The 20,270-nt window shown below is 38.8% G+C and overlaps 1 protein-coding gene across 1 annotated transcript; it reads right to left on the bottom strand.

Moving 5' to 3' along the window:
* Positions 1-1,225: 1,225 nt before the first annotated feature.
* LOC127988059 (rho-related GTP-binding protein RhoE) lies at positions 1,226-12,307 on the bottom strand. The gene is made up of 5 exons (XM_052590574.1): positions 11,961-12,307; positions 11,722-11,809; positions 5,375-5,484; positions 3,823-3,957; positions 1,226-3,484 (listed from the first exon to the last, which is right to left on the bottom strand). The coding sequence occupies exons 1-5, from the start codon at positions 12,108-12,110 to the stop codon at positions 3,236-3,238; spliced, it is 732 nt and encodes a 243-aa protein (XP_052446534.1). The 5' UTR covers positions 12,111-12,307; the 3' UTR covers positions 1,226-3,235.
* Positions 12,308-20,270: the final 7,963 nt, after the last annotated feature.

Below are 20,270 nucleotides of genomic sequence, written 5' to 3'. Positions count from 1 at the left end.
ATGATAAAATGACATAATTTTGTGTATATAAAATTATAAAGTCATATATAACAAAAATTTGCGAAATACGATATTCTAGGTTAATTCTATGATTTTAAAACAGAATATCATTTTCATTTAAATATAAATACATATTTTTAAAGTTGCAATTTATAATTTACATTTCATTCATTTTATCTAGCAGATTTTTACAGTACTGTGTAAAGATATTAAATGTAAATCCTACACCGCTACTGTTCCCTGTCTTAGTACTGTTTTATACGAGATTTTCACCACAACTGTCTTTGTTTTTGTTTTTAAACTAAACATTTTTGTTTATAGCACAAAAACAGCCATCTGACAGGCCTGTGTTATCATTCATCATGTTTTGCGTGAATTTATTCCATGTTTCTGCCTGTGATATATGAGCTATCATGCGTAAAGGAAACACTATTAATGTGTGTTCCAGTCAGACGCTGCTGTAATGAATCACTTTCACTCTGCGTTGTCTCAGCGTAACAACAAAGCACTTTCACAACTCGCACAATTAATCAGGGCCACAGTGTGTGCTAGTAATTGCCTGGATTTATCTCTGCCATAGCTGTCTGTCAGAAGCGAAAATATCCCCATGCTCTTGACAGTAAAAAAGTGTGTGTGTTTAGTCTGCATTCACACAAAGACGAGACGACGGCAAAGGAGAAAACAGTGAAAATTTCGGCCTTGACTGAAGCTTGTCGATGTGATATCTCTATACCTGAATCACAGCTTTCATATTCAGTTGAATAGTGTTTGCATATAGACTATTTGATGCCATTTTTGTCTCAGGAAACAAGGTAAAGCTCTCCTCTTTGCACCAGCATGACTAAACCGCAATACAAATATAAGTTGAGCAAAATCATGGCCATATATTGGCTCAAAATGAGTAATGAAGCCACACAGCTCTGAACTGTAGGCCTGTGGGGTCTATGAATGAAGGCTCCGGAAAGGACTGGGTGAAGGTCATCTGAAGGTCACATCCTTCCTCGGGGGAAGTGACCCGAAACCGCGTGAATGAATTTGAGGAGCACACAGGAAGAGATCCGATGCCCAAGGCAAGTCACACATACTGGGAATGTAATAAAGGAATGAGACGATGAACCTCAATTTATCTGCTGGCTTTATGAATATCATATATTTCTAAAAGTTATATTTAAAAATGAAAAAATATGTGTTTATACAGTATATGCAATTGGAAAAGAGGAAAAGATTTCATATGAAAAATCCATTTTCATTTTATTTTTTCATTTATTTTTAAGGGGAAAAAATATATAATTCAATAAATATTATGGCAACATCAACAAAAACAGACATACATGGACTTCAACACACAAGAGGCATTTAAAAGAAATTACAGACATCCTACATTTAGGAAACGGTTTTGTTTTTAACAGCAACTACACATTTCTGAACATTTACACACACCAAAACTGTTTAATACTGCCTATGGGAAAACAAATCGAGGAAATGCTCTCGGACCCGTTAAAAACGAATGTAAAAAAGACTGTTTTTGTTTGTTTTGCGCAAGTTTTAACGAAAAGTGCAACTACAAACATGCAGCAAAAGAGACTTTGCAGCTAGCTTCAAACTTCTGAAGATTTGTTTTGAGAAACTTTTAGCACTACAAAAGGTGAGACGCATTTGTTTTTTTCCACGGCTCTGCAAGGCAATACACTGAGTCGCAACCAATGTTTTTTTTTTTGTTGTTTTGAAAGAGAAAGAATGTCCATTAGTCATTTTTGGCAATCCTCTCGCATGTGTTCAGAAGCTGACTGCATAGTTTAGTAGAGAGAGGAGAGAATGTTTTTTGAAAACCTTTTTTTTTTTCCTTGACTGGGCAGACAGAAGTGCAGATTTAATATGACCTTGAATTTGATCGGTTATTATTTCAACAATTGTGCCGAAACAAAATTTCACAGATGTCAGAAAAGGCACAAATGTTCATGTAACATTTTATTGATAAAGACGCTTTACAATAAAAAGCTGGTTTTGTGCTATTTTAATAGTGTTAATATTATTTGTTACGGCAATAGTGATGTTTATCTAACGCAGCATTCACACTGACAGAAATTACCAACTCGAGTCGTTATACTATTGGTTTCTAATATAAAAGTTGAACTCTAAGCAGTCTGGCCTCAAATCACCAACCCTCATTGCAAATTAATGACTTCCAGATGCTTTGTCACTGCAAATGGCTGTCAGTGTGAATGCCCCTTCAGGGATAAACCCAATGCAGATGAATGGTTAGGTCAATTCTCAAAGGTCGTATTTGCACTTCCATATACCTGGTCTATAAAGAGAAGCGGAACCATGTTCTTACAGAACCGTGAAAGAAATTGTCATTGATCCACCGAAAGCACTCAAATACACATCCATCATGCACTTCAGAAATTCAAACATTGAGTCATCCGACTTGAAAACCTTCCAGTTCTTTGGTTTTTCTTTTTCTGAATCCTAATGAGCCGTAATGTGATTATGAGGAGTTCTGCAGAAAACGGTGCGAGTTCAAATATACCAGCGGCGTATCCATGGTGACAGTTTTAGCTGAGCTTAGCATAAGAAAAAACGAAAACCACGCACACACACGAACTCGTGCTCTTGGTCTACAGAAGGAACAAAACAGACAAGAGGAGGATTGAAGGAGGAAGTGATCCGTAGCCACAGTGATACGCTCTCGTTTCATATCCTCGTTTAAGTGTACGGACTCGAAAAAGAAAGAAGCGAGAGTTGTCTTTATCCGAAATTTCGCCATTTTGGAAATCATCTTCCCCTTTGCTGTTCCGCCGTGTGACTGTTAATGCCAACCGAAACGTGCATCTTTTAAAAATAACTGCAAGCCAAAGCTCAGCGGAACTCTGGACTCAATGGTTCTGTGATTCTACTTCCTCCTTCCTTTCCTGCAGGAGAAGCTTTCAGAAGGAGTCCTCTAGAGAGGAAGCAGCTTCACGTCCAGGAGCAGGAAGGAAGGCCTCTTATTGGCTGAGAGGGTGGTGACATCCTCCTGCTGAGTGGCTAAGTTTTAGGAGAGGTGGTTGGGGACGTTATATGGGTTTACGTCCGCAAGCTAGCCAAGTTCTGGCAACAAGAATTGGAACCCTCAAACTGGAGAGACCTTCAGGGACATCGTGCAAACACTCCCGCTCTCCACTTTTGCTTCCTTGCTTCCACAGTCCGCCCTCACCGTTTCCCAGAATGAATCTTTCCCCCAGAACGCCTTTCATTACATTACTGTGCAACTCTTCGCTTTGTCTTTGCGTAGGTCTGTTGCGACGGCAGCTAGGTCTGGTCGACTGGGCATATGCGAGATGCGTTTGGTGGAGCGTGACGATTTGTTGCGCTTGATGTTTTTGTTGTTCTTATTTACGCAAGCCAACGTTGCCACATGGAAAATGTCCCGCACGCTGTTTTCTGACTGCACTGCAGAGCATTCGATGTAAGGTGCGGATATCTGCTTAGCCATAGCTGAACCCTAAAAGAGAAAGAGAGGATAATGAGTTTTGTTATGAAACAAAACAAACAATTAGCAGTAAATAATCACGATTTGCGGTTAGTGTTACGATTACCACTTGCAATTTAATCAGAAATAAGTTTAGCTTTGTGCTCAGGAAGATTTTGCTCTCTATCACTCAGACATTTAATGCAGGGATCAGATTAGTAACCTTAACCATTGCAATGTTGCCGAACTGCCCTTGCCGATAAGCATAATTACTGGTAAAGTAATAAGATGGGTGTTAGATATCAAGCCAAAGTTGAGTGTCTCACTGACGTCCAACCAAATTTCAAAAGCAGTTTATAAGAACCTCTCACCTGATCATACGACACCGGTGTCTGCCTGTGATTGGACAGCTCCACTAAAGTCGTGAGGTCCGTTCTAAGGTCTGACTTGCATCCGACGAGCAGCATCTTTGTGTTGGGACAGAATTCCTGGATCTCCCCTTTCCACTGTGAGAGAAAGAGACAAAACCAAAAGGGAAAGATGAAACCAACTGGCCTTGATCCGTCCCTGTCTGAGAGAGGACAAAAGACAAGAACAAGTGTTTCCTCTTCCAATTCTCTAAGCATATCACGTTTCATCCCATCCCTTTTTTTTCACGAGCACAAAAGTATTAAGCTTCCTTGCTGTAGGTAAGGGACATGCTTCCTGCCAGTATAAAGCTTGCACTGTCATTACTGCTTTTCAGGGTGTGTGCATCTTCCGAACATTGCTTCAGGTGATCTGCATTCCAGTCCTTCCCAAACAAAGCATTTTATTTGTCAGTGTGGCATTAAATCACCTGATTTAATCTTGCGGGAAACAACCTAGCGGGTACAATACACTCAAACGATTGTTCACACAGGCACCCTACATTCCCTTGTTCCCATGATCTTTTTGTGCTCACATTTGGCTCCCAGAGGCCTCAGTCCAACACTAGCTTATTCCACCAGGTACTCACGTGTAGCCTGATCGTATTTCAGATTCTGTGACCTAGATCTCAACAGTTTTAAGACAAACCACCCAGCTGAATTTCCACTCACATGGTCTAGTTAATGCCAGCATAATACTATCAAACCAGGGGCCCACCCTAACCGAGTGAAACAGAGCCACAGGCCATTCCACACACCTGACCCCAGACTGAAAGTCTACCAGAAGATATTCAACCCTGCTGAACAAATGACGACTTTATTGGGATGCAACAAAGAGTGAGCAGATCACAAAGGATTTGTAGAAGTATTTCTCTGAATCAGAGGCAAGGCATTTAACAGCCAATTAGACTGTCAGGAACCAGATAGGTCAAGCCTAAAGTTTGATATCCAAGAAACTCCCAAAATATAGTGCATCACACCCATATTCTGCCCCAGGCGTTAGCAGTTTAGACAATTTTTTTTTTATTTCAAACATCAAAAACTGTAACATAAATGTACCTCCTATCAAGATTCTCAGGTTTTCCTTTTGGAGCCCTGTTTTGGATTGGTTGATGGGAATATTGTTAAACATCTCAACCTCTCCAACACTCAAATCCGATTGTTTGATTGGAATGTTGTTCAAGACTCCAATCCCAGTCCTAAAATCTAGTTGGTTGAAGGGAATCTTGTTCAAAACCCCAATTCCAGTCCTAAAATCTAGTTGGTTGAAGGGAATCTTGTTCAACACCCCAACCCCAGTCCCATAATTGGACTGGCTGATGGGAATATTGTTCAAAAACACAACCCCAGTCCTAACATCTGACTGGTTGATGGAATGTTCTTTAAACCCTAACCCCAGTCATACAACTAATTGGTTGATACAGATGTTCACCAAGACACCATGTACAAACAAAGAATTTTGTTTTGCTTGTTTAAGTGTGTTGAATCAGTTATTACAGATTGGGAAAATGTTCACCTTCTTTAGGACGCTGTCCAGGGTCTCTGGTCGGCTGATGTCAAAGCATATGATGACGGCATCGGAGTCTGGATATGAAAGCGGCCTGACATTGTCATAATACGGGGAGCCTGTAAGATAAAAAGGTGGACTTGTCAGGAAGAGCAAAGGTAATTTTAACATTAGCAACAAGAAAAAGATAGTGGATCTGTCTGGAGGGCTGTCAATATATTACTTAACCTCATTTAACTTTCACTCTGTGACACTGTATAAGTTATTTGAAATCACTCATACATTTTTTAACTACTGAAGCCCCTTTTTAGACACATTAAACTTTTACACATTAATGCACACTTTTGCTTTCAGAAGGAATAAAGCTTTTAAATAGGTTTATATATATATATATATATATATATATATATATATATATATATATATATATATATATATATATATATAAAAATATCAGCAAACAGAACACTTCCAGTTCTCTGTCACTGGTGCAATGCTAAATGATGATTTACACAAACACAAGACGATTCTTCAAATGTCTAAATCAAATAAAATCCTGATGCTTGCCTTAGCAAACACTGCTAAAAACTAGACCCTAGCCAGATGTTGCATTTCCTTCCCGGCTTAAACTCTGGAGATGTTTTTTCTTTTGTGAGGACGGTACAGTCCAGGATTTACTCTGACAGAACGAAGCATTCCCACCCACCGCTAACTCTGTCAGACACGGTATGTACAATCCACACAGGACAAACACATTTATAATGTGCCAGATTCCAGGACAGGGGTGATGTTTATGAGAGAGAGAGAGAGGCAGAGGGAAAGGAGGGTTCTTTAGTTTGACACAATGATAATTCCCAGTGCCAGAAGTTAAGTAGAAAAATGTGAAGTTGAAAACACATGCAGCCGCAGGACTTACAGCTCAGGTTTCAACCACAGCTACAGGCCAAAAGACGAAAAACAACGTTTTACTGTTTTTATTTTTATGGTTAATCATTTAAATTCTAATTTGTAATGTAAACTAGTAACTACATCTGTATGTCGACCTAATTATGAAATGTTTTGAAAGTTTTTGTGTTATTTTAGTGTTTACTTTGTTTATGTTGTTGTTGCTGCTGTTGTTGTTTTTTTTTTTAGTGTGGCCTTCTGCCTTTTCAGAGAGACACACAATATATGCCCACATACACACACACACACGTTTGTTTTTGAGAAAAGTGGGTTCATCCCATAGGAGTAATGGTTTTTATACTGTACAAACTGTATATTCTATAGCCCTTCACCATCCCTGCTGTTTGTGTGTGTTTGTGTAAGTTATAGCTAACTGGAGCGACACACACACACACACACACACACACACACACAGACAGACACATTTGTGGAACACCATAGCTATCACAACACACACACACCACATTCCATAATGTGTGTGTGTGTGTGTGTGTGAAGGATACTGACAGCTGATGGATTCCCCAAGTGTTCAAATGCTTCTCTAAACATGTGGTGACCATGCTAATGCACACACACAGTAAAGAATACTTAGCCACTGGTGTTTTTGGCTTGGATCCCTCAATGTCTTCCTAATCTACATCAAGACAAAGCAATAAACAGACAGGATTCTCTGCAAAGTACATTTAACCCCTAAGCTATGCTATGAAATCATTTGATGCTGATCAGTGTTTTGAAAAACTGCTAACACGCCATTACAACTATTACAAAAAGGCCTTTTAGAACTCTGCTGAATTTAATTTCCTTCTTGACTAACAAGGTAAGAATGATTTCAGAGAACATAACGGTTCACATGGCGCTTTTTTTCCCCTGGTGTCCCACCACACAATAGCTGCTTTGTGGAGCACGAGAGCAAACCTTTCCTCACAGGAATGTGAGGCATGCAGGCCCAAATCGTTGAGGTTAGAAATATGATCCGGCTGACATTAGTTGACCAGCTTTAAGGAGTGGGTCTGAGAGAGCCTTTCCCAGCAAGGGCCCATTGAAATGAGCCCGGGAACGTTTTGTTTTCAGGGGTCAGCTGATACTGAGGTCTCCCCTTGCTGATAATAGTCAAGGGTTGGATTAAGGAGGATGGATAGCAATGTCTTAGTTCAGGACTTTAAAGAGACATGCAGTAGCTGAATGATAATTATTTACAGAATAATTGAATAATGTGAATGTACAAACAAGATTAAGAACTCATGTATTAGCAAACTCTTTAAATAGATTGATTTATGATTTAACTTCTAAAAAAAACTAGATTTGACATACTGCAAAGAAGAGTGGTACTCTTCCTGTGCAAAACTTGGCAATGAAAGTGTTATCTTGAAAGAGCCAATCCATAGCCTAAATCTCTAAGATATTTTACTAGTAGTGATTCTTTAAACATAAATGGCCACTTTTCAAGATCCAATCAAATTTCAAGCCACACATTCCATTATTTCCCCATTCACTTGGCAATGAAAGTGTTATCTTGAAAGTGCCCAACCATAGCCTAAATCTCTAAGATATATTTGACTAGCAGCGATTCTTGGACATAAATGGCCACATTCCATTATTTCCCCATTCGCTAGCTTGTTTCAATTTAAAATGCATCACATTGTTGGGTTTAAAGCATAACGTTTCTGTAAGGAAATACCTATTCCAGCTTTCAGCCCACAACCCCAGCAATCTGATCAAGAAGTCTGATAAAAATTTCAGCTGCAAACAAGTGACATCTTAGAAGGTCATCCTAGCAAACTTGCCAATTGAAAGACACCATCCAATCGAACTATGCCATGACAGCATATCCGTCACCAGCCCTGGGGGAGCAAGGAGATAGGACTCTTGAGGAACAATGGGCTGAATTTGGCGATATAATTATCTGAAACGATATGCTTATTGTAAAACTTACAACTCACAAAGGGACAAAAAAGATCCCGAAGCAGAGTGTGCGTATATTGATTGACCATGGTCCGACTGGTGGATAAGGAAGCTTTTGAGACAGGCATGTCAAGATCCTGGCTTCACATCTGCAGGGGGTTTCTGGTCAATAAGTGTCTGGAAGAGTGGAGTTGGGGGAAGGGGGAAGATTCCATGGAGGATCGGCTTTTAGGGGGATATACACGCTCATGCTCATGGCCATCGAAAAGATCAGAGAGCATGTGGGCTCTTGTCTCCAGTAGGGTCTTATCCGGACACTTCCCCTCTTGTGTATCACATAACACACAATACATGCACATACACACTTGGGTTTCAGATTTAGAAGGACTTACTAAGCCATAGAATCAATATACACAAGACAAGCCTAATGAAACATTCATGCAGCAGAATGGCAGCGGCACTTTGACATTGGAATAATGACCAAAGAATACTCCCGTTTTTTCATTGGCGGGAGTGGGAATCGTTTTAACAAGCGCAACAATGGGCAACAGTCCTGAAAAGATGGTTGTTACGCAAGGCTTGAGCTCAATCAAAAGTAAAACAAACAAAAGGAAAAACAATCGTATTCCCCTTCTTTTGTATCGGACACAAAAAGTCTCGGTCGTACCCTTTCGGAAGCCAACGGTTTAAATTCTGAATGGTACGCATGTACTCTACTGTATCAGTGGGTTCCGTGGCAGATCAGTGACGGATGCTGCCAGCTGAATGGTGAATGGGGTCGTGACTCAACAGCTGATTGCTGGACAATGACAGGAGCAGCCAAGCCTTTTGGTTGATGGGGGTGGCAGCTGTCGCAAACAAACCAGCACTAAGAAGAGATGCCAAGAAACTATCCATTTGGGCAATTTTGGGAGCAACCCCCGGACGCTTCAGAAACACTTGAGGCAAGGAATTTGAGATTGTTCAAGGGCAAATAACCAAGGTTTCCTAGTCCGCATGTCTCTTTCTCTCATTATCTGGAATGTGCTCAGGTGTGTTCTGAACTTGTTAAACCCTAGACTTAGGCATTTGAGAGGAAAGACCACACACTGGGGAGACCTTGGAGCCTGGCTCTGACTCAATAACTTACACTGTAATGAACAGCAGGCTGGAAGCCCACAGCCTGACACAAGCAACTAACTACATATCCAACTGCCATCATCGGACGGGCGGTCCGGCCCGCAGACGCCCACCTCAGACATCTGTCAGCTGAACACACTCCTGTACCTACATCATGAACCAAACTGAACCACTGTGCATTGAATTATCATCAGATATAGCTCTAGTTTGAGTTTTAAATGGCTCTAGATTGAGGAAATGAATGTCGATTTATGCAATAACTCTAGATTTAGCACTTCCCTGTTCAAAATTCCAGCGTATGCTGATTAGGTATGTTTTGAAGCCTGACTGATGGTTTGAGCTGGTTTAAATTGGTACTTAGCTGGTCATCGGCTGGTTTAAACTGTTCCTTAGTTTTTCAGATGCTGTTTTTTTTTTCAACAGCATTGACTCAAAATTTAGGCAATTACTTCCAGAATCTGATTCAGGATATTAATCCAGATTGAGCACATGACTCCAAAATTGCTGGAATTTTCTTTCCGGATTGTAGCACTAGCTCTAGTTTTAGGGAACAGCTAAAAAAATGTAACACCTGGAATTATGATATAGGTTCACATTTATGACTATTCATATTCAGGAAACTGTATACTGAGAAAATGAGAGATTTGACTCTTCATTAGCTCAGTTCTCTAGATCTAGGGCTGATTCTACCATGCAGAAAAAAAATAGCAAATGTCTTTTTTTGGCAATGTCTGGATTGGTGCTGGTATAGTTAATCTACAAGCATGGCCATGCTGTTCACAAGTATCAAGTTTTGCTGGTTAAGCTAGTTAAGAAGCCTAGACCTCTAGAATACCAGCATTGGAAACACAACATAAGCAAGTGACCAGCTGTGCTAGCCTTTCAGCAAGTCAAACTAGCACATGGTTCTTGATTTATGAAATTACCCTTGATTCTAGAAGAAATGGATCCAGATTGAGAATTTAAGAAACTACTTTAGATTTGCAAACCATGCATCTTAGCTGATTTGGTGTTGGTCTGACTTGCCAGGCTGCAAAACATAGCCGGTAAAGTTGATCAAACATCATACCCTAGCTTGATAGCTTAACATATACTGGTGAAGGAAATGTTTAGCACACAGCTTCACATTTCAGACCACACATGGCACCAAATAACCCAAACCCCCAGGTCCAGGTCTGAATGCAGTTTGCCCCAGATCATAGCTAAGCTCCAAACGGGCCATCGTCTAAAGCAGTCTGTCTGGCTGGATGCTTTACAGGGCCTATGATTACCTCCAGACAGCAGGTCTGATCTCACCGGGGCGATCCGAGCGCGAACTCTGGAAACGTACCAAAACCCTACACATAGACAGAGTGTGCCAAGACCCCACTCTCATTTGCCTGTGTGGTCACGGCTGTTTGGTTTTGTTGAACGTGTGAATTGCAGCTCAACCCCAGCTGTGGCAACAGTTTCGGTTTCATTTGTTTATCCAAAACATGACTTACAGCAACGTTCCATGTGATGCCATCCTAACATTCTTTAAAAGTGAGGTGTCCATGGATCATATTCCACAGATGGGTGGAGTGAGAGAGAGTGTATTAGCAGGGTGTGTGTGTGTATGTGTGATTAAATGCTTGGCAGGCTCTTGTACTGACTCAATAACCGAGAATCGCTTAACTGCTCAGAAAATGAAAGAAAAGCTATTAAACAAACCCAGATTTCCCTTCAGGCATAAACATGAGAGCTAGCAATCACATCATTACCCTGTACAACACACTGATGCATCACAATAATGAAGTGTCCACTGGATCTATGAAAAATGACAACAAGTCTGGACATGTTTTGGACCAATAGCATGTAGATGAGCTAAACCAACATAAAATATACTAAATTAAGAGCAAAAATTAATTGCATAGCATAGGTCAAATTCTAAATATATATATAATTTGTGAAAAAGCTTGCATTTACTGACTGCATTTTATATTAACAGCCATTACATTACTCTTTATATACATATACTCTTTATGCATATCGATTTAACTATTTATAGCTACTGAAGGGAGTCTGCAAATTATTTTTTCTGTTCTCAAACTCATTTTTACACATCCATTAATACATTAAACACCAGCCAAAACTAAAGAAAAAGAAAAAAAGCTTTAATTCAGCATTAATACATTGATGCGGGAAAATACTTATAGCAGTATAGACCAAGCTTTACATGCAGCACTCAGTTTTATAAAATATGTAACAAGGAGTCCAAGTTCTGGCTCTCCATCCACCCCCAAAGGGTCACGAGAAATGCTGAAGACCCATACTTATTTAGTGTAAACGCAATATATTTGCACTATAAAAAGCAATTAATACTAAAATATCCAGATGCATGTAGAACAAATACATAATTTGAGACTCACCTGAGGTGTCCCACAGGCTGAGCTCTATTCTTTGCTTGTCAATCTCAAAACTTGCTGTGTAATTCTCAAACACAGTGGGTACATAATTCTGGGGGGGGGGGGGGGGGGGGGCACATGAAGGAAAATTGCAAATATTATTAAACAGGTCTATTTTAAGAGATTTAAGTGTAAAAATGAACGCACATGCTACAGAACTAAAGCCAATAGCGTAACATCCAGCTGGGTTTTACGCATCTCACCTCTGGGAAACAGTCCTTGGCAAAAACGTGGAGCAGAGCGGTTTTCCCACACTGACTGTCCCCCACGACCACGATCTTGCATTTGAGGCTCTGACTCGGATCCATACCGGGCTGAAGGGACAGTTTCTGTATAGATCTTCTCTCCTTCATTGATTGTCTTTACGCGCAAGTCCGCGGAGGCGCACAACGGAGAAGACGGGCACACACGCACTTTCTGTAATCACTCTGGAAAGGGTGCGGATTCCCTCTGCCCGTGTACTGATCTCTCTCTCTCTCTCTCTCTCTCTCTCTCTCTCTCTCCCTCTCCTGCAGGAATATACATCAACTGCTTGAATTCCAGCCCTCTCACTTTTAGGGTATGTGCTGTGTTTTATATGAGCCCGGTGAACCAATGGCTGTCCTTGAAGACACCCAGGGATCCTCCCCTTTCCTTCAGTAGGGAAGAGGGAAAGAGCGCACCCTACAGACCTTAATAAAGATGACTTTGCTTCTAGCGCTATGAAACTCAAAGTTCCAATAAATAAATAAATAAACCTAGTAAACTGTAATAGACCTACATTTTAAACACAAATACTGTATATTATGAAATGTGGCATTATTTATAACTTTAGATGGTATTTCATAGCACAAACATTTCAAATGAGTTATATCTATAATATAGTACGGATTGTTTACAGCAAATCTTGTCCAGAAGTTTTGCGCTGTCGCAAAATATTTTTCAAATGTACTCTCTCTCTTTATCTCCCTCAAAAATAATAAATAATAAATAAAGTAATAATAAAAAAATGCTTTGTTTTTTTAAAAATGTAGTTTTGCAATGCCTGGTTTTCAGATTTGTTCAGCTGCTATTTGATGTGAAGTAATCAATTATAAAATGATCACGGGAGCAGGTGTATTTTAAATGAGGCACGAACACAGAGACTGTAAACTGATCTAATAATCATATCATGTTGGCTGTAGAGCAGTTACCCAGGTGTGGAGGCGCTGGAGCAGAAACAGGCCTTCTGGAAGACATGGAGTCAGCGGATATTTATCTGCTACATATTTGTAACACATTCATTCCATCAGCATGTCATCAGCTTTTACAGTAGATGCTGTGAATGTGTGTCAGACCGAGAGAGAAAGAGAAAGAGAAAGAGAAAGAGAAAGAGAAAGAGAAAGAGAAAGAGTGTGAGCGAGAGAGAGAAAAAGAGAGAGAAAGAGATTACTACCAGACAGAATGATGCATAACACCATAGACACTATGATAAATAGATAGATAGATAGATAGATAGATAGATAGATAGACAGACAGACAGACAGATAGATAGATAGATAGATAGATAGAGTCAGACAGACTGATTATAGTTTTTCTGTCGTCTTCAGTTTATAGATATCATTTATTCTCTGTGCAGAAGCAGAGCCAGTATAACAGGATCAGCTCTGAGGATCTGCTCACCCACAACCCCACACAAACCCCCGAGGCCTGATGACTGTAGCTTCTGATTCCTCTGTGTGTGTCGAGGGAAGGTCAGTCTATTCTGACACACACATTCTTTCAAGTTTGTTCTGTGAAATGAGAACAAATATTGATCCAGTGTATTGCTAATAATTTGAAATCTACCTTGCTCCTGTCTCCAATGGTTACCGTCTGAAACCCCTCGTCACACAGCTGTAACATCTCTCGTAACTCTGAGATGAAGCAGCGTGATCTGACCCTTCTCCACATATCCCAGCTAAAAGATCATTACATGCGTCAGTAGTGACACTAATTAAAATCGTGGATTTGGGAGTCTAACGAACCCACCTACTCACTCTGTAATGCCATGCCACATATTCTTCCTGCAGGTCAATGGTCAAAGTTTGAGAGAGCTGAAATAAACCCACTTAGCCATCCTAGCTGAAACACGCATAAAACAATGTACATTTTAACAAAACACAGACTATTCTAACAACACTATAATCCTGTGTCATTATTATTATCAAATAAGGTTTGATTAGATGAAGATAATAGTGTATTTTAATATATATATATTTTTTAGTATAGAATGAATCTCTTTTCTTTAGGAAATATGAGTGATGCTAACCCATAGCAAACTTACCGCCACAATGCCAATGTGATCTGAGTTCTTTCTAGGGTGTTTTTTTATGTGATCGCCAGGGCGTTGTCAGCTCATTCTGGGTGTTTGCTAGGTGACTGTTTAATAACCAAACTCAGAAGAGACTTCTAATGCTAACTATTAGCGATAGTAATAGCAAAGCTTGCCTTAGCAAAACACAAATAGAGCATTCAATCAATGCTATAATACTAAACAATTTGCACAATTAAAATTTAATGGTTAAACAATTCCTGCATGTTGACATCTTTTTTCTTATTAATTTAATTTCAATTAAATATTTGTATTAGTAAAAGGTTGATTAAGATATCAGTGCATTTTAATATTTTTGTGTACAGAATTTTAGCAATGCTAACCTCTGCAAAACCACCAAGTTTCAGACACACCCTCCATCAAGTGTTGAATGTACCCGTGTGAATGTACCGTTTGGGAAATGCTAACTATGCTAACCTCTTCAAAAACTAACCACCTCAATGCTTACATGTTCTGAGTGGTAAAAGGCCTGGATGGTTGCCTAGGCATTCTGGGTATTTTATAGGTGGTTGTTTACTAGCCAAACTAATGAGAGACTGCTAGGAATTAGCAATAATAGTGCATTAACATAATACTGACCAATTAGCAGTTGATTAAACACAACTACCCTTTAATGTATTTGTAGTACTATCAAAACATTCATATTTTTGTGTACAGAAAACATTCAAACCTTTTCTTAACAAAATGCTAGCAAAAACGCCACAATGCTAACATGTTCTGAGTAATTGTTAAGGAGCTCTAGGTATTATAGATGGTTGTTTACTAACAAAACTTATGTGGGACTGTTCACACTAAATATACTAGTCAAAATAATAAAGCTTACCCTATTGAAAAAAAGACAGCATATACTGGTTAGTATGTTTTGAAGCATGACTGCTGGTTTGAGCTGGTTAAAGGGTTAAAGCTGGACCTTAGCTGATTGAAGATGGTTCTTAGCTGGTCCTAAGCAACTAGCTCCTGCTCAGGACCAGCACATGACCAGATTAAACCAGCTCATGGCAAGCTAAGAACCAGCTTAAACCAGTTCGAACCAGCAGTCATGCTTCAAAACATACCTAACCAGCATATGCTGGATTTTTCAACAGGATAGCAAGACACAAATAACACTTTAATACTGAACATTTAAGCACAAATAGCAGTTAATGATTAAACACAACTGCGGTGTGGTTGACATCTTAATTATATTTATATGAGTATCAAATAATATATCAGTGCATTTGAATATTTTGGTGTACGGAAAATCTTCAAATCTTTTCTTAAGGAAATATAAGCGAAACTAACCTCTCAAAAATGTACTTCCACAATGCTAACATGTTCAGAAGGGGTTGCTAGGTTGTTGCTAATTGGCTGATAACTAGGTAAACTTACTAGAGTCTGCTAATGCTAAGTATTAGCGATAGCAATAAGCTTGAATGATTTCTTTGTGACAGACTGCCCAATTTCAACTCCCTTCTGGTGGTTTTATCACAGTAAGCGACTTAACAAATCTCTCTCATACTGTTATTTGTTTGTTTACGCGGCATGTTCATTGACTCGTGTTTAGCGATAATGGCTGATTGTCGCGATAAAGCGGAGACACAGACTGACAGTAAAATGGCCCTTTTCTTCTTAAATTGCTTTCTGCTTCACAGATCTTTCTGTCAATAGTTATTCAGGCAGAAAGCACCCTGACATTTTCCTCCGGCTAGCACTGCTCGAATCCTGCTCGCTTTAAACCCAAGATTCATTTTCCTTGAGTGGAGGTGACTGCAAGGGAGAGCCTAAATGAGATCAGGAACTGAGATGAGGTAGTACATTTGAAACGTACATCAGCAAGCAACAAGCCGATGTACACAACTGGAGAATGAAATGGAGAATTGTGGGAAACATGTTGCTATTTGACATTTCCCCTGAGTAAGACTTGCAAAACTCTCTCTCTCTCTCTCTCTCTCTCTCTCTCTCTCTCTCTCTCTCTCTCTCTCTCTCTCTCTCTCTTACACACACACTTGTTGGGGCCGGTCAACTTTAAAAGGTGTCGGCTTGCACTTGGAATGGGAAACACATATTATGTACAGTGGCATGCTTTGAGAAGTTTGAGAACCCCTTGGAGAATCTGTGAAAATGTGATTCATTACAAAATGAGAGATCATACAAAAAGGCATGTTATTTTTTATTCAGTACTGTCCTGAGTTAGATATTTGTCAAATATGTCAAAATGTCAAATAGTGATTCAAATACAATAGTGTGAGAGTAATAATATTAATACATGGCATTACATAATATTATAAACTTCATATTAATACTTTATATATTAATATGAAAACCTTTATTATGAATACATTAAATAATATAAAACACTAGATATTTAAATTTTATTATAGATAAACACATCTAATTATGTGTTTTTTGTTCTGTCGCTGTCATTCAGTTGTACTGCGGAGCTTCTATCACGAAAACAAATTCCTTGTATGTGTAAACATGCCTGGCAATAAAGATCAGTCTGATTCTGATTCTGATATTTCCCATTGGATTTTACTTAAGGAAAATGTTACATTATGGAATTTATTTCTGTTCTAAATAGAAGTTAATGCTGTTCAGCTCCCTGGTGTCAAGGATGATGAATCCTACATAATATATAATGATGAAAGATTTCAACAAGCATACAGTGTACTCATACTTTACGAGATCATTTATTACTATGGTATCTTACAGTATGTTTTTACATGTTTTTGTGTTTTTAGGGAGTGCGAGGTACAGAATACTGCTTTGACTGTGGAATGAACCCAGAGGCATTTCCCTGGCTAATTATTCCACCTGTCAATCACAGTGTAAAGGGGAAAAACAGAATACCAAAACCTGTCTCTGTGCTGGCTTTAAAATCTGTCCTCAGAGGATGAACTGTTCATTAACAAGAATGCCAAGTTTCGTCAAGACATGAAACACAGTGTAAATAAGCGGATGCTGCTGTAAAAACCTGTCTAAAGAAATGAAACACAATGTGTCAGACTGACATGAGCAACTTCCCCGAAACACCAGGTGTTTCAAATAACTACACTCTAGCCTTGGAAAGAATGCATTTAGGTGCAGTTTATCAAAAAATGATTTGCGTTCACACAAGGTTCACAAAAATGGTCTGAACTATTCATTCACAAACAGATCAGAACGATTTGTTTTCAAAAAAGTGGACACGATTCATTTACAAAGTGGATAGAAATTTGTTCAGAAATTTGGAAAAAGCATTTGTATAAATTTCCTTTTTTTTAAATGGACTGACCAATTTGTTCAGCAAATCAGAATGAATGAGTCATTCACAAATCAGGCTGAACAGTTTAGACACAAACCCACACTGAAGGAATCGTTCACTAATCAGACTGAAAAAATCATTCTTTAATGAATTGATCAACTAGCTGAATGATAACTAGGATAACAGGAAAGAATTTTAACATAATACAAATTCTATACTTCATCTGTAATTGTAATAAACAGGGGACAAAAAGCTAAATCAAATCATCAGGATTTGTCACTGCAGTGCTCAATTCCTGTCTCTGTTGGCGGCTGATTTGTGCAAGTTCCCTGTAATCATCTACATACTGTATGTGACATTTTACGCTTTTGATCCACAAAACGTGACAAACTGACTGGAGACTTCATACAGTGCTTGTGAGTTATGCTTGTGTGTCAAAAGTCCCATAATTCCCTGGGTGTGGACAGTAGTGACAGAGGGGAAGTCTTTTGTGGTAAATCTTTCCCTGAGGTCTCTGATGTAGAGTCGTAGATGTGTCATTTGTCAGTGTCGCAACAATAAGAGCCAAATCTCATTACCAGTCCATTCAGATCGCACTGTAGAAAGTCGACTGCATCAAAACGGCGTTGCAAAGATGATTGTTGGCTCGCAAATCTTGGAGCCCAGGATTGAACCTTGTGGTACTCCAGAATGAGGACGCAAACGATGTGGAGGGAAATGTCTGTGGTAAATGCCATAAAACTGCAGACCGTGAGAGAGCAAGTCGACAGCTGCGATGCAGATTTGCGATACCACACACCCAGGTAACAGAGACGAAAAGAAGCTCAATCCACTTCCACCACGATACACAAGAATCGTGCACTCTTCCATATAATGAAAGTGGATACAAAATGGAGATGTCAGGAATTATATTCCATTTAAATTGTAATAAGATTTAATAAAAAGTAAATGTTGAAAATATGATTTTTAACAGTGACGTGTTAAGCAAAAAATGAATTTGTATATACAAAATGGTTTTATTTACTAATTTTACAATAAGAAATATTTAAATATCATTAAATACTATTGTAAATTGTATTTTGGTACTTCTACTGAAACTAACTCAAACCTATAATGTATTGCTTTAAACCTATAATAAATTATATAAGTAATAATACTTATATAACTATGAAACGTTGACTCAATTGTTTTTCAATAAAACATACTGATTGCCTAATTAAAACCTTATTAACTTTTTTTTTTGCAGCATAAATGTGATGCTAATTGCACTGGGGACCAGTTTTGTGCTGTGGTGTGAATTATTAATAAAATTATTTTTTTTTCACATTTGGAGACTTATTTTTTGATATCTAGTACTTTCTGATGCACAATTCTTCTTAATTCTCTATTCTTGTTCACTACTTTTCTTTCCATCAATCAGCCTTTGTTTGTACCAGTCTTTTGTTTCACCCTCTTTCTGTGAGCTGCAGATGGGGGCCGTTCCCTCTGGAGCAACAGCGTGCCAGTCCCCGTTGACGACGGTGGCAGTCTGCATGTGTTTAAGGGGCTCAGTTGCGGTTCACGCGCCGGGAGATCGCATTGGCATGCAGCCTTTGATCCTTTAAGGATTTTTAGAGCGTCCTCTGGGTTTAGGCAAGCATGTAAGTGTGTGTGTGTGTGTGCGTTAGTATAATTAAGTTATGGCTCACAATTGGAAAGGGTCAATGGGGTCACAGTTTTGGGTTCTTTTACATTTCTCACACACAATTCTGACAACAGACAAACCCCAATAAGACAAGAAAGTGGAGGAACTCTGTCCTGAACCCTAGAGAGCTCACTAAGTAGGCAGCATATTAAGATGGCGAACCTGAGAGAAATATAATTCACTAAAAACCAAAATTATAAACATAAAAATAGTTCAATCCAAATAAAATGTAATAATATAACTACTTTACCCAGTCTTTGTGTGTTTTATGCTGATTAGAGTAACACATGGTTAGCTTAGCAACTTGCTAACACCATACTCTATTGAAATCAATTGTATGTCAAGCCTCCTGTGATGAATCCTAACTGTAACCTACGTTTCTACTTGTTACATATCTGTCTTAGACGGCTGCAGACAGCTACGCAGCTCGCTAGGTTTTGGAATGGCATCACACTCTCTATAATTTTCTACTTAAACTCCATGCTGCGATACAGATGCTGACACCGCATGCTGTCAGGGCCCGTTTTAATAAAGGCACTACAGCAGGAATCCCTTTGAACTGGTCTTTATGATGGAAGTTCCACATTTAATGATTTCACTGACATTTCCTGTAACATTTTACTCCAGCAGCTTGTGTTTATTCGCTAGCCCTGTGCGGAAGGTGTGGCCGCACTTCTAGAAAAGAAAAAGACTAGAATCATTCACAATAATAATATTATTTATTACCAAAACAATAATTTTATTCTTCAGAGAGGTGTCTAAGAATGTCTTAGATAAAGTTAAGGGGTTTATATTTACGAGTTTTTGATTTAAGGTGCAGTCACATTGGTAAAATTGAGCAAAAAAGGTTTTTGTTAAAAAAAAACAAGTAATTTCAAAGTGTAGTGATGGATGAAGAAGTCAAACCTACAGCTTTCTGTTGGTCAACATGGCAAATTTGCATGATCAAATGAAATCTATACGGGGACATCTTTCGCCTAATAAAATAACTCGATTTCGCCAAACAACAGGAAATGTGACTACACCTTGAAACATTCATGCTGAACTAAATAAAATGGTGCATTCAAAAAGACTATATTTACAAGTAAATTGCACATAATCACCACCAAAAGTTGATAATTATAACTGGTAAAATCAGTATTTTATTTGAACACTTTCCAAATTAGCGCGGGTTCGTGAGAAAATATGGTGGATGCAATGAATGCCACACATAAAGTTGATGGTAAATATGTTAATTTATTTTACAAACTGCATGTACAATATATATTGTACAA

The sequence above is a fragment of the Carassius gibelio genome, chromosome B22 (genome assembly GCF_023724105.1).
Source record: "Carassius gibelio isolate Cgi1373 ecotype wild population from Czech Republic chromosome B22, carGib1.2-hapl.c, whole genome shotgun sequence".
Taxonomy (NCBI): domain Eukaryota; kingdom Metazoa; phylum Chordata; class Actinopteri; order Cypriniformes; family Cyprinidae; genus Carassius; species Carassius gibelio.
The sequence above is the reverse complement of the archived record's forward strand: the minus strand, read 5'-3'. Positions and strand labels throughout refer to the sequence as shown.

Coding starts and splice junctions, on each gene's coding strand:
- LOC127988059 (XM_052590574.1), bottom strand. CDS start 12,110: ATGAAGGAGAGAAGATCTATACAGAAACTGTCCCTTCAGCCCGGTATG. Junction 11,810..11,960: donor CCAAGGACTGTTTCCCAGAG/GTGAGATGCGTA, acceptor CCCCCCCCCCAG/AATTATGTACCCACTGTGTT. Junction 3,958..5,374: donor TGGACAGCGTCCTAAAGAAG/GTGAACATTTTC, acceptor TTTCTCTCACAG/TGGAAAGGGGAGATCCAGGA.